Genomic DNA, 13635 nt, shown 5'->3' with positions numbered 1-13635 from the left:
GTTAAATATTTGAAAACAAATAAAGTTCACAACTGCCGTTAAGAAATTTCTACTCGGCCAGGCATATACCAAACCAAGAAAAAGAAAGAAATACTTTTAAATTATGAAACAACTAAACAGTAATCAAATTCTTCAAAACAAACATTAAATTTTATTAAACTTCACATTATGAAGTCAAATCTGAATTAAATTATCTTCCTAAATAATTAAGCGAGCCATTGCCATTCAGCTTTAAAATATATGGCTCTATAATGAATTTAGACATTATATATATATAACTCTCTCCTTAGTATAACCACTGACAATACAATTATGTTTTCATACCTGATACTGATCGTATCCTTGCTGATATTGTTCGTTCTTATTTACAGGCAGTGATCCCGGTTCAACCTAAAACGTTAAAATGAAGCTGAACGTTATAACAAAATACACCATCAAGGCTATGATATTTTATTTAAAATCTTTGAACATTCATTTCAAACTGCATTTAGTTTTAACACAAACTTTCTGTGAAAAAATATGCAAAACTAAATATCTTGTTGATTGTAAAGTCTTAAAACTAACAAACTCAAGACCACGGAAATTAAGAGGTCAGAAGTGGTTCTTTTATTATTCATTTTTTAACATTTTTCTGTGAAGCAACTGTGTCTAACTCGTGTTAAACAGTTAATGGTGAGCTAGAGACTGCATTAGACGTAAAAAAAACAAATAAAACTTTCATAAATATAGCATAAAAATCATAATACCATAATCAGATGACCTTCCCAAGCTTTAACATACAACTACTACATCTCTCCAAATGTAATGGTTTTGTTCAGAATGTTTCCAGTAACATCTAGATATTTACATTAGTCATACCTGATTCGTCCACTGAGCAGCTGCTAAAGCCACACTAGCAGCATTGGCACTGGCAGCACTATCAAAATACATACATAAATTATCAAGCAATACTTGAATATAATTTAATTTACGTGCTCAATTAAACATAAAAATTAAACTTGCACATAACACTTTCACTAATAGTAAAAAGGTAAACAAAATCAATACAATTAATGCTAATTATTTCACATCTACAATTGAAAGGAAAAAAAAAAGATCAAAATATCAATGCAACATTCCATGTGGCTGTCGGAAAATTTCATTCAAAGAAAGCCATAATTTCACTATAGATTTTAGTAAATATATCAAATAAAAGGATGGGTTAAATTCAGATATGTGAGATAAATCATTCTCAAATACTTTTCTTATGAATAAATTTAACAAACCGTAGTCTTACCTATGGATAACATTTACTGACTTCCTGGCATAAGTTATTGTCACTGAAAAATACAAAAACATTCCATTGTTTATAAATGTTCTTAAAATATGAATTGACAAACAGCAAAACTTTTACAAGATATAAAGTTTCTGTTAGAAAATATACTTATTAACTAATATATTACTGATTACACAAGATAAGCCTACTTTTGTACTAGCACTTGCCAATCTAATCCACACAAAACTGGTCATTTACAACAAAATCTATTTCGTTAATTATTCACTAAAATACCAAACATTCACCATAATAATAAATATTGTAATTCAACGAATAACTAAAACATTAAAAGAAAAAACTTTGTAACTCACCTGGTCTGCCATCTATATAAAACTGACCATCCAATGACAAAAGCAGGTCATGAAGTTGAGAAGCTTCTGATATAGAGTGTAACTCCACAAAACAAAATCCTCTGGAGGTATTGGTCAAGGGGTCATTTGCAATTCCTATACTTTTGATTGGCAGAGAAGTTAGCTGTCCTAAAACAGAAAGCACTCTTTCTTCTGTCGTAAGAGTATCCAGATTACGAAGTAATAATGCTGGGAACATGAAAATGGCTGAATTTAGCCTCTTCTGAAACAGACTTAATATTGTCCAAACAAATACATAATCTATATTCTGACATTGTTAGTACTTGTACATTGTAAAAATACACAAACGCTGTAGTCCCCCCTCCTGAACAATCACCCTATGGTTCACCACATCAATAGTGGTCCTTTCTAAGGGGAAGGTGAAGCTTCAAGATTGGACTACTCCTAGAAAGGCACAGCTAGATGAATGAAGAAGTTACGAGTACAGTAACTGCTTCTGTATTGCACATAAATTGTTGTAATGTATGTACATATAGCTGTTATATTTTACCATACAACACTGTACACTGTACAGTACACAATGCATATTAAAATAAGAGAGAAAACAAAATGTCATATATTATAATAATCTTTGAGTTTAGTCTACTTGATTTATCTTGAATTGCACATAGACTTCTCAATGGAGACCTTGCTCTTACTGACATATTCCAGTAACTAGGGATTTTGATGAGCAACTGCAAAATCCCTCAATTGTTCCAAATGTCCCACAGCTGTACCCATAGACACAAATGATGTTACTTCACTGTCATTCTCTTCCTCCTCATCTGAAGAAAGAGTAGAAGTTGCCTCTATAGTTTCGTTGGTGACAACATCAGCATCAAAGTTTGCATAGTCTTCCCAAGTCACATCAAAATTCTCCAGAAAGGCTATAAATTTGTCATCAACTTCAGGATTGTCTTCTTCACCATCTTCAGGCAGATCCTCTGAAAAACCACATTTGGCAAAACACTTCTGAAATGCTATAGGTTGTACACTCTTTAACCACGTGATAGCATCCAACACATTTACCTTCTTAGCTAAGTCAGTTGCTCATGTAAAACAAAACATGTTGCATAAGCAGCTTCTTGTAGGGCATTTACATATTCTGGATAATTCCAGCATCGCATGGCTGAAAAAAACAACAACTTTAATTGCTACAGACAACATCAGAGTGGGCAGTACAATTGTCCACAAACAATAAATAGAGTAATCTTCAGCTCTCATTGTGCTACTGCCCTTATTGCCCCACTTCTGGAATAACTCTCTGATCATCCATGTCTTTTTATTTGAAGTGTATTTTCACAGGGAGGTACAGTGGGTTAGCTAAGCCCTTGAGGCTTAGCACTGTTCCCTATGACGGGTGTCAGCTTTTCTCCAGCTGCAGAACATTCCAGCAAAACAATGATCCTGTGCTACGACTTCTAACCTCCCTTGACCTCGTCTCACTTAACCACCACTGAGTGCGAGGGTAAAGCTGCATAGAATAGACCAGTCTCAACTGCATTAAACGTGTCTTTGAGCCTGTAGCCAGTGCATATAGACTTGAGACATTTACTCCAATCACATACAACAGAGAGGGTAGCAACGAGCACATTCTGACACTTCTACACCCTGTCCAGCCATCCATTAGAACCATTAAAGCCACAATGACCAAGATTTACTGTATACATCAGTGCTCTCTCTTGAATCATCCTGCCACTGACAGGGATGTTCTCTGCTCTGGCTATAGTGAACCACTCCCAGAAGATCTTATCTAGGCCTGCTGTACTAAGCTTATTGTATATTCTGTCTGAGCACTTCAATATTTCTTCTCTATTCTTCACTACATTCTGGACTTGTGATCTTCCAACTCCATCCTCAACTGCTATTGCACAGCAAGATTTCCCTTCATCAGCTCTCTCTTCAAGGGCCAAAATCTTCCATTTCACAGACATGACAATTGTAGTATTCAATTGCGACAGTCGACAGAAACATGACTGACAGGCAAGTACCATGCACGTGCGCATGAAATTTTGCCATGCAAGTACTCACATGCGATAAACAGTAGTATTCAATCGGGACAATCGACAACAAGACTGACAGGTAAGTGCCATGGACATGAAATTTTGACATGTGCACTCTCATATTTGACAAAAGTTCATTAATTTTTATTCATAAAACTGGTCATTGGTTGCCAACCAGGGGTAGTAAACAGTACAGCTGTATCCTTACTTGGGTATATTGGTTGGAAAGTAGTCAATGGCCAGGGGGTGTGTCTTTTTAGAGGGGAACTAGGTGGTCACTGGCCCAGGGGGGGTGTCTTTCAAGAGGGGGAACTACTGTGCTATATCAATCCATACTACAGCTTTCATTAAATTCATAGCTAATACTTAAAGTAGATTTTGAGAAACATGTATGATTATAAAACAAGAATTTGACTTGAATAATATAAAATGATTTAAACAAAGAATATATATGTAAGGTATGAAGCTAGTGCCATAAATAATATGAAATACAGTAACTTGCATTACATGCTTACAGATGTTACTTTTACTCTAGTTAACATAAATCCTCATTTTTGTACAACAAAATTAATAATTTTAGAAAGTAAAAAAAAACAAGAACCCAAATTTTAACATAACAGAAAATCTGATTAAAAAATAAAATAGAATCATAATTTTAAATATTTTTCTACCAACAATCATTCACTTCAGCAGTCTCACAGGTTAGCAGAAAACTACCATTTTCAAAAACCTGGCCTAATTCATAACCTGATAACTCTTGTGTTCATGGAGACATTAGTGACGGTGGTGGAATCTGATTGTTATATTTTATTTTACAGAAATAGTCCAACTTGTACACATTTTGGAAGTTTCACTTATGATATCATCAAAACCATATTTTTACAAAAATCTTTTAAAAAACACATGAAATATAATATCCAGCAAATGTAGATAGTTCTTTAAAAAAAGTTATTTCTGGCTTGAGTATATGTTCCTGTTGGTACACGAAAGCACAGAATATAAATTCACACAACACTTACCATAAACACAAGTACAATAGAAAATATTTAAATTTTATAAAGACAAGTAGGAACCAATATGTACGTAACAGCTAGCTATAGTAACATAGAAAGTTTTAATGCTACAAAAAGTATTGAAACAAGAAAGTCAAACTACAAAAACTGAGTTACTTAAAATTTATAAACTTTTATCCCTACTTTAGCCAAATCACCGTAATTATGTTAGTCTGAGCCAAAGGTACACATGTAAGAAACCTCACATATCTGCTGTATTCTAAGAGTCATCGGTATTTCTGACTAAATTGGCAACTAACCATCAAGTCTCACAAACTAAGGTCAATGTAGTCACTGTGCAAACGAAAGAAAAGGACCCACCATTTGATGGAGTGGAACTGATCTGTTCAAATCCATCTCCACTTTGTCTTCTGATTTCTTCCGCTTCTGAAAAGAGATGCCATTGCTTGTGAATTACAAAACTGTAGCTAGTACGTAACACCATTATTAAACTATCAAAGTTTCATTTCTCTAGTTACATTAGTACATTGTTTTAGTTATTCACATCTAGCAAACCACCTGTAAGATAATGAAAATATAAGAATCCTTTTAAAAAATATTTTACAACCTTTCATTCATACTTCCTATAAGAATTTATGAAATCTATAGATACAGAGTCCTACCTTCTCTGGGAGTGTTACATTTGAAGCAAACGTCTCTTCTACGGAAGTTGTTTAGTCCACACTGGATTGAAGACACGTGATTAAGAATATGGGCAATAATTAAGCTAAAACTTGTGTGTATATATATAAATGCTTATTCAGTATTAAGAAAAATAAACCTACAGGCTAACTCCGTATGTTTTCCTCTTCAGATCATTTGAACATTTTTCTTCATCAGAAGAATGGCATTGAAAACTTGCAACAAATATGTAAAATTGGAGATTATTCCATACTTTGTTTCATACAGCTTACAACTTTAATATAAATTTGTCACCAAACTAATCCTAATAAGAAAGTAAAAGGTCATTTTACGAAATCCTAAAAGTGAAATCCCAAGGTTAAGCATCACTTGGATTACCAGGGTATTTTGTAAAACTTAATTGAAAAAGAATTGCATTTTCGTTAATTTGTTTTGGGGAAGAATATATCTTCTACAATAAATTAGTAATGATTTAAAATTTCATAACACATGCATGCTTTGAGTATCATTTTGAATGTAGGAAGTATTCAAGGAATCTAGGATTCAGGGCTAACTTTGCTATATTTATTTGTTGTACCTTATACATTGTTTATAATATTACAATACACATATTGGATTTTATTTTTACTACCAGATATGAAGGATAAAATAACCTCTAAAAATACAGTCACTTCAACATTATAAAACTAAATCAATGGGGGAACAGCTAGCAAAATATACTATTTATGTGCATGTGACAATCATTTATCACCAGTCCTCAATTTTTTACAATCCTAAGTAAGTCTCTAGTTGTTGTTTTTTCTCTTCCAGTACAACTTAAATCCTGCACATTTTTTATGTATATAATATGTAGTTGTAAATGATAACAACGTCACCCACTTTGCTGCAACTCCAATCAGCTCTGCTAGCATCGTTTCGTTTCATTCCACTACCATCCTTTGGAATACTGTAATGTAGTGTAGCACGATAGTCTCCACCAAAGATTAAAACTCCCTGAAAGAAAATTTCTGATCGTAAGTCAGCTGTAATGAAAAAATGTCAAGTCCCTCGCTATTATGGGTGAATCTAACTGGAAAACCTCCAGGGACAGAAGACACCGAACATTGGAAATAACAAAGATCCAATGAAGGCAGGGCCAATTCACACTTAATACATGAAAGCTTGTTAGAAGTATACTAGACGAAACTTCTAAAGGCAGATATGCGAGATCTGCAGTTCTAACAGTTCTAGAAATCAAGAAGCACAAACTTCCATATTATGCAAAATGAACAATTTTTCTTTCCGTTGGATATAACCAGGCAAATTCAAGTAACAATAATCTTTAATGGTAACTTATTTAAAGAAACGACAATTTTAACTTTTGTATAACAATACGCTGTTATAAAAATAGCTATAGAACATTCTTTTATTTTTCAAAATGTTCAGAATATAATAAAAACCTGTGCACCAAAGAAATATACTGCCTAAATAAAACTGCACCACATTCAACACCAATCAGCTTAACAGTAACAAAAATTAGTCTTAGAAATGCTTTAGAGTTATCCCAATTATGTAAAATCTAGCCAATGATTTAAATTTAACAGAAAAATGCATCTGATGGTGCTGAAAGGTGTAAATCAAACAGAATACCAACAAAGGTTTCCATTTGGCTGGAGTAAATATATGAAATATAATCACACTCGTTGTGCTTCAAATTTATTGTCCTTGGAGGAAGTTTAACACATTATGCACTTTCATAAAATTTATAGAAACATACAAGATTTCAATAACAAACTTAAGACATAAATTTAACATAAAACTCCGTCAAAAAAAAAGTTGAGGGAAAATTTCTCAAGTTGCTTTACTGTTGTTACAGTGAAAATAAGTAATGCTTTTAGTTTCCTATAATTACATCTTGCATAACAGGTTTTTGAAACAACATATTTAGTTCTTCATTAACATTCCTTGCTCACAGAAGGAAACTGTATATCCAAGAACTATATTATTATACTTGCATTTATGTAACAGCTGTCTATGTGCAATATAAATGCTTTCTTTCATTCGATGTTGAAAAACCTACATGTATCAACACTAAAACCTTAAACTGAAACTTAATTTCTACTATGATTGGTTTATTTATTTACCCCTCCTAACTACGTACCAAAATTTTCTTTCATAAATTCATAAGACTTGTATGAACTCTTGGTTGTTTTATATTCACATCTTCTGATTCTATTTTTAAACTTTATATTAAAAACTTGTAAACTACAGTATACTTAAGCACTGTATTTCACTATTTAACTCACAACATAAAGTTAGTTTGCACTTTTCTCTCAAAGTAAGATATAACCGATTATCAGATATTAATAAAGAAAATCCATCCAGATAACAATTTATTTTTGTGTTGTTGTTGTTGCCACAAACACATCTCTACGTTACTTGAGAAACTTTCCCTCAACTTTGAGTAAATGTACACATAGTATTCATCATAACAGCTTATAATCAATCTATGATGTATTAACACTTTGACCACTTTTACTTTAAACATGACTCGGCTATTTCCAACAAACCAGTTCCTAAATCTTGGGTGAATGCAAAATACATGATTATTTTTTTCAAGTCTGAGATTCAAATACATTTTCAAAACATTATTGAGAATTGTTTAATGAGAAAGTTTAAATATAAATTTTCATTTAACCATTTGTAAAGTTCCACAGCCAGTTGTCAGCATTACACATCCGTGGTCTCACCCATCAAGATTAAATTTTCTTTTCATCTTGATTCAAACTTGTGTTTGAATATTTAACAAATTTAAATTTAGTGAGTAATTAACAAGAATATTTTGAGTCAAAATGATAAATATCTGTGTGCATATTATTTATGTCTCAGCAAATAAAAGTCTCTGATAGCCATAAAAAAAAAGGATATGATGTCAAAGAATAAGTTAAATTTAATGTTTTGTTGGCCTTTAACACATTGTAATTAAACTTTTATTTGATAACTTTAGTTTCACCTAAATATATTACTATCTTTCCTAAAAAAATACTTTAAGTCCATTAAATATTACAGGAGTAATACATGAAAAAGTGGTCAAATTGTTAAAAACAATACACATGTTGCTTGTCCCCCTTGACCACTTGTTTTATAGATTTTAAACTATGAACTCGAGTAAAGAAAATAAAACATTCACTGGCACCATACTTTATTAGAGGAAACCAGTGTCTTAATCCATCCAATCAAATGTCACCGAAAACAGCCCAGTGGTGAGGGCACCAGACTGTAGTTGGTGAGTATGGAAAAAAATGTAAATGGGCAGTAACAACACCTGTGTAAGTTCCTTCCAGCGAACAGCTTCGGAGAGTAAGAGAAACTCCACAAAAGCAAAGCCTCGGGATGCACCTGCACGAGTATGTACAGAGTAGTATAGAAATTATTAGTGTGAATCAATCAGAGCTGATGGACATAAATTTAACTCCAAGAATTTGATGTCTGTCATGGCTTTCTTGTTTTTGGAGACAAAAGTAAAAGATATTTACATAATACAGATCCAACACATTCTATAGATGTTAAATTAAACAAAAAAAATTTAAGATTTATATTGAAATATCAAATTTTAACATGATAAACAAATCATCCAAGAATCATTTGCCATTGGAAAGTACAGAATTTTAAAAATGTAATTTGTAACTTCAAAATATGATCACTCTGACATGCAAGACCTTATTCATTTTTTTTCGTTTTTCAGCCTTTTCTTTGTATCATTCTTTTTACATTTCCAAATGGAATTAATCTAAATTATGGTGTAGTTTATCAGAAGAATTTAAATACATATGAAGACCTAGAGAGTAATTTTTACAAAATTTCAAAGGCTAACATGAAAGTCTACACAAGCTCTGAGGAAAAGCCATGACACCGACAACAGCAAGAAGTGGAACTGAGACAACTGAGTTCATTTCTGCATGGAAGCAGACTAATGGAATTATTCTCACCTGTATCTTTATATTTCTTCCTCATGAGCCTGATGTCTTTAGGTTCAAGTCCATATCTTGTCACTTCATTCCTCAGCTACCAAGAAATTCAACAATTAAAATCTAATACTATAATACTATCTAACCCATTTTTCATTTTAGAAAAAATACTATTCACTCCTATAATCAAAATAGTAACATAATTTAAACTTTATGCCTTGAAGCTTAGAAAAATTAATTATTACACAAGCTTTCAATCACATCAAAGTTAATGAAAATTTTAATATTTGAATAAACTGAACCTCTTCAAAAGCATAAACAATATTACTTACAATAAGAAGAATTTATAAAAAACTTAGTAACAACAGTGCGATATAAAGTAACTCCAGTATTGTTGTACTCTTGCCTCGGGTAGATCACAATGTTTAACAGTTACATTCAAAATTTAATCAAATTACTCTATTATCAATGTACAACAATAAACTTCGCATCAAAACTTACATAAAATTTTACTTGTTAACTAAGTTTTAAGTTCCTAATTTTATAAGGAAATACTTAAATAAATCCTCAATCTCTCCTACTATGAAAGTCATGACATTTTTTCCCTAGATCTTTCCCCTTCTCTAATTTATTTACCACTCTTCTCTGATGTAAGAATTTAACATAAAACATTCATTATAATACAGTTATTACTAAGGCAAAGTCTAATTTTTTTTTATGGCCTTCAATCTTATTTGCTTAAGAGTAATAAACTAGAAAATCAGACCCATTTGCCACACCCACCTGTCACACTCTCTCTCTTTCACAAATTACCAATAAATCTTTCTGATGTTTTATATCATTTATAACCAATAGAAAGTCAAATTTTTAGTCTATTGAATGATGTATAACACTACTTTGTTTACAGTACAGAGTATTGTCAATTTCATCTTCAGTTTGAAAGTTTATCTCCTGGTGTTCATATCAAGCAGCTAAGGGAATTATTTTAAACCCTTCTTGTATTAGTTAGAAAGTTAGTTAAATTATAATAGTTATAGGGCATTATTTGCTTTGTGCATGTGATGATTCTATGTTCTGGGGAGCATTATTTATGTAAATTGAAATCATTTAGTGTACTAGTGCCGCCATCACAGAAAAGTAGGTAAAAATTCACCACCACCAACAACATGAAAAAAAAAAAAATGAGAAGTCACAGGTAAGTACCATATTTCTTGTTTTTCATGTACAATTTATATTTATTGTGATAAAAGTAACTAGATGTAAATATTAGAAACTTACTAGGTTAGATAAGGTTAAATTAGGTACTATATTGGAAAATAGTAATGATAAAAATTCTTTATGAGGTATGCTTACGAGCATCTCATGCATCATATCATTCAATAGAGTAACAGGAGCTACATGTTCACCAAGTGATTTATAACTCTTGTGGCAGTATTATTAGTTAGACATGGTTCAAAGGTCAATAATAAAATAAAGTTAAGTAGAAATAAATGTAGGTTGTTATAAGTCTTCAGCTATTTAACTAAAACATTGTAGTTTTCTGTTACAATCTGCAATCATTTCCATAAGAAAAAAGGGTAACTAAGATTTATGTATTTTTATGATGGTTAAAATGTCAGTCAAATTGATCACGTTTGTACAGCTTTAGGGTAGAGAAAATAACAAGTGAAATATCATTTTACCTTAAACAAAACGTTTGATATTTATTTAGGAAGAGTTAGAGGTTATGCAAATGAAATTTGAAAATTTTCAGATGAAGAAAAGTATTTCTAAACTTAACATGACAATCACTTTGTGTTTGGAGCAGTCAATACTTTGACTCCATATATACAAATTCATGAATAAATAAATATTTAGCAAAACTACTTAATTAAATATCTGATTTTTGGTGTACAAAAAGACTTGTAATGTTTACTGAAAGTTTGCCAAATTTTGTAAAGCTACACAAAACATATTAAAAGTTATAGTATAGAAACTGATAGTTACTTTGTGGTTACAAGGTTGGTCATATCAGCCAACTCAGTATGAGAAAATAGCTAAACAAAACACAATAAAACCTTTTTAATGGTAGCATTCCGGATATACTGTTTGAAAAACAATAGCCATTAATCACCCTGGTAGTAAGATCATTTACATTTCTTTATTAAATAAGAGAAACTGAACATATTTTTAGCAATAAAATTTAGTTTTACTTTGAATTACACCAATACTCACATCGGCCTCCGAGATATGAGGAGCTAGCCCCCTGACCATAATTGTATTATTTGGAATTTCTTCCCGCCAGTCCCTATCTCTCTCTCTATCCCTGGATCTATCTCTATCTCTTTCACGATCTCTGTCCCTACCACGGTTTCTATCTCTATCTCTATTTCGCTCTCGATCACGACGCCCTCTGTTCCTCCCTCTTCTATCATCACAGTTTCCTCTGTCTCCAAAGTTATTGTAGCTACTATCTCTTCTGTCTGGATAACCCTGTTCAATTTCACAACTGTAATCACCATATTCCTCATCTCTGTAATTTCCCTCCAAGAAACCCTGGACAGCAGACTTGTGGGGAGAAACATATAATCAGGACTAATTCTCATTCAGAAAAATATAATCACTGTACATAGAAACTTTATACTGAGAAATATTAAACAGAATTTTGTGGTAAATTAAAATTCAGTTTTTAAAGATAAAGACCCGTCTATATATTTGTGTTAAATATACAAAGAACGTTTTAATTTCAAATTTGCAGCATTGCTTTGTTCACAAGTGTTATTTGCTGCCACTTTAATTAAAATTTTTCTGTATTGTTCTTTGAAGGCATTTTTATACCTTTCACATGATGCGTGTCAAATTTTTTGTTATAAAAAGCACTATTCTTTATTAAATATAATTATTCTGCTTCTCATTAAGGACCAGCATGAATGTTGTATTTTTAAAATAATTTTGTAAATATAATAATGTATTGCATAAAGAATGTTATGCAATAAATCAGTATTTAAGAAGGTAAATTACAAAAAATTACACAAGTTTCGAAATATGTTCTTACCTCATTACAAATAAGTGGCCTATCTACCCGGTCTCTATCAAATCGTTCTCGATTTCTGTTACGGTTCTGCCTTCGATTTCTATAAAAATTGAATAACATTACAGTATAATAATACTAAATGCTTTTTCTAGAAATTGGAAAACATTTTTATATGAATATAAAAAGGTAAACCTATTTGGACGAACTCTGGTAATTAAATGTGGTAACTAATATGTATGTTTATTTACAACAACAGCAAAATAATAATAAAAAAGAAAAGCGTAAAGCAAAATGACATTTAACATCAAGAATCAACACTGTTAAAATTCAAAGATTAACAGCAAAATAACTGCATCTTGTCCTCAAAACTGTTACAAACAATGCACCAGTGTTACCTGTAAGTTTTGTATAACCATTTTTACTAACCTTTCCCTACGCTTCTGTCTGTCCAAATCACCAGGTAGGCTTGACACTGCAACCTCATTAGGACTTTCAAGATTTCCACCAAATTCTGAACTAGTCTCACCAAAACTATCATAGAGCACACCATCACCAGAGTACTCTGTACCTGGAGGGTAGTTCATAGCTTTAACTGAACAAACAAACCAAAATAAGTAAAATGAAAATCCAGTCCTGAAGCTAGAAAAATAAATAATCAAGACTTAAGACCACTTACATTTAAAATTACCTAACTGTAATAAATTTGTTTCTAAGTTCAACATTTTATTTCTACAAATTGATCACTTCAAGTTAAAAAAATTTAGTGTGCAAAGTTATTTAATTACTAGCATCTTCAAAGATAAGTGTACAACTAATTTAAGTTTTGAATAATCCATCAGATGCCCATCCAAGTGTTGTCTTAGCTGTGTTACTTGCCAACATTTAATTTCAACTGTACATAAATGATCTACAACAAAAAAATGGCCAAATGCTTGTAACTGAAATGGAGCATATCAAAACAAGGATTTTTTCTTTAATTATAACTAGAAATGATTAAAATAATAGATTATTGGCAGTTTGAATACATACAAAAATAAACAAGACTATATATATATTGTTACAACAGTGGAAGTCACATGATGCTGCTGGCGCGTTGGCACTGGTAGCATGCGTGATGAGTTTCTCAAATGATCGGGGAAGTCCGAGTGTGTTGGAGATGCCCTCTTCGTTAGCATATAAGCCTGGCAGAGAAAGCCAGCAAGGATGAATGAAGTGAGAGCAGTAGTTACTTTGAGTTCCACGTAATTTATGATTCTGTTACTTTCGAGCTAGTGAGCCGTAAAGTGTGTATTTGGCACTCGTCGAGAGCGAAG

General features: G+C 31.9%; 1 protein-coding gene across 2 annotated transcripts in view; it reads right to left on the bottom strand.

Moving 5' to 3' along the window:
• Positions 1-252: 252 nt before the first annotated feature.
• Positions 253-13635, bottom strand: part of LOC106475604 (RNA-binding protein 5-B-like) — a 16504-nt gene continuing 3121 nt past the window's right edge. Inside the window, exons 2-13 of one of the 2 annotated variants that reach the window (XM_013936278.2) lie at positions 12749-12914; positions 12344-12422; positions 11524-11856; positions 9331-9406; positions 8667-8740; positions 6242-6355; positions 5344-5404; positions 5042-5107; positions 1627-1854; positions 1277-1319; positions 859-916; positions 253-390 (exon numbers count right to left, since the gene is read on the bottom strand). In XM_013936278.2, coding sequence (XP_013791732.2) covers positions 319-390; positions 859-916; positions 1277-1319; positions 1627-1854; positions 5042-5107; positions 5344-5404; positions 6242-6355; positions 8667-8740; positions 9331-9406; positions 11524-11856; positions 12344-12422; positions 12749-12906 — 1362 coding nt within the window. In that variant the 5' untranslated portion in view covers positions 12907-12914 and the 3' untranslated portion in view covers positions 253-318. Of the gene's footprint in view, positions 391-746; positions 917-1276; positions 1320-1626; positions 1855-5041; positions 5108-5343; positions 5405-6241; positions 6356-8666; positions 8741-9330; positions 9407-11523; positions 11857-12343; positions 12423-12748; positions 12915-13635 lie in introns of both variants that reach the window. The other variant, XR_002608916.1, reaches the window with a different exon arrangement.

The sequence above is a fragment of the Limulus polyphemus genome, unplaced genomic scaffold (assembly GCF_000517525.1).
Source record: "Limulus polyphemus unplaced genomic scaffold, Limulus_polyphemus-2.1.2 Scaffold8862, whole genome shotgun sequence".
Lineage (NCBI taxonomy): Eukaryota > Metazoa > Arthropoda > Merostomata > Xiphosura > Limulidae > Limulus > Limulus polyphemus.
The sequence above is the reverse complement of the archived record's forward strand: the minus strand, read 5'-3'. Positions and strand labels throughout refer to the sequence as shown.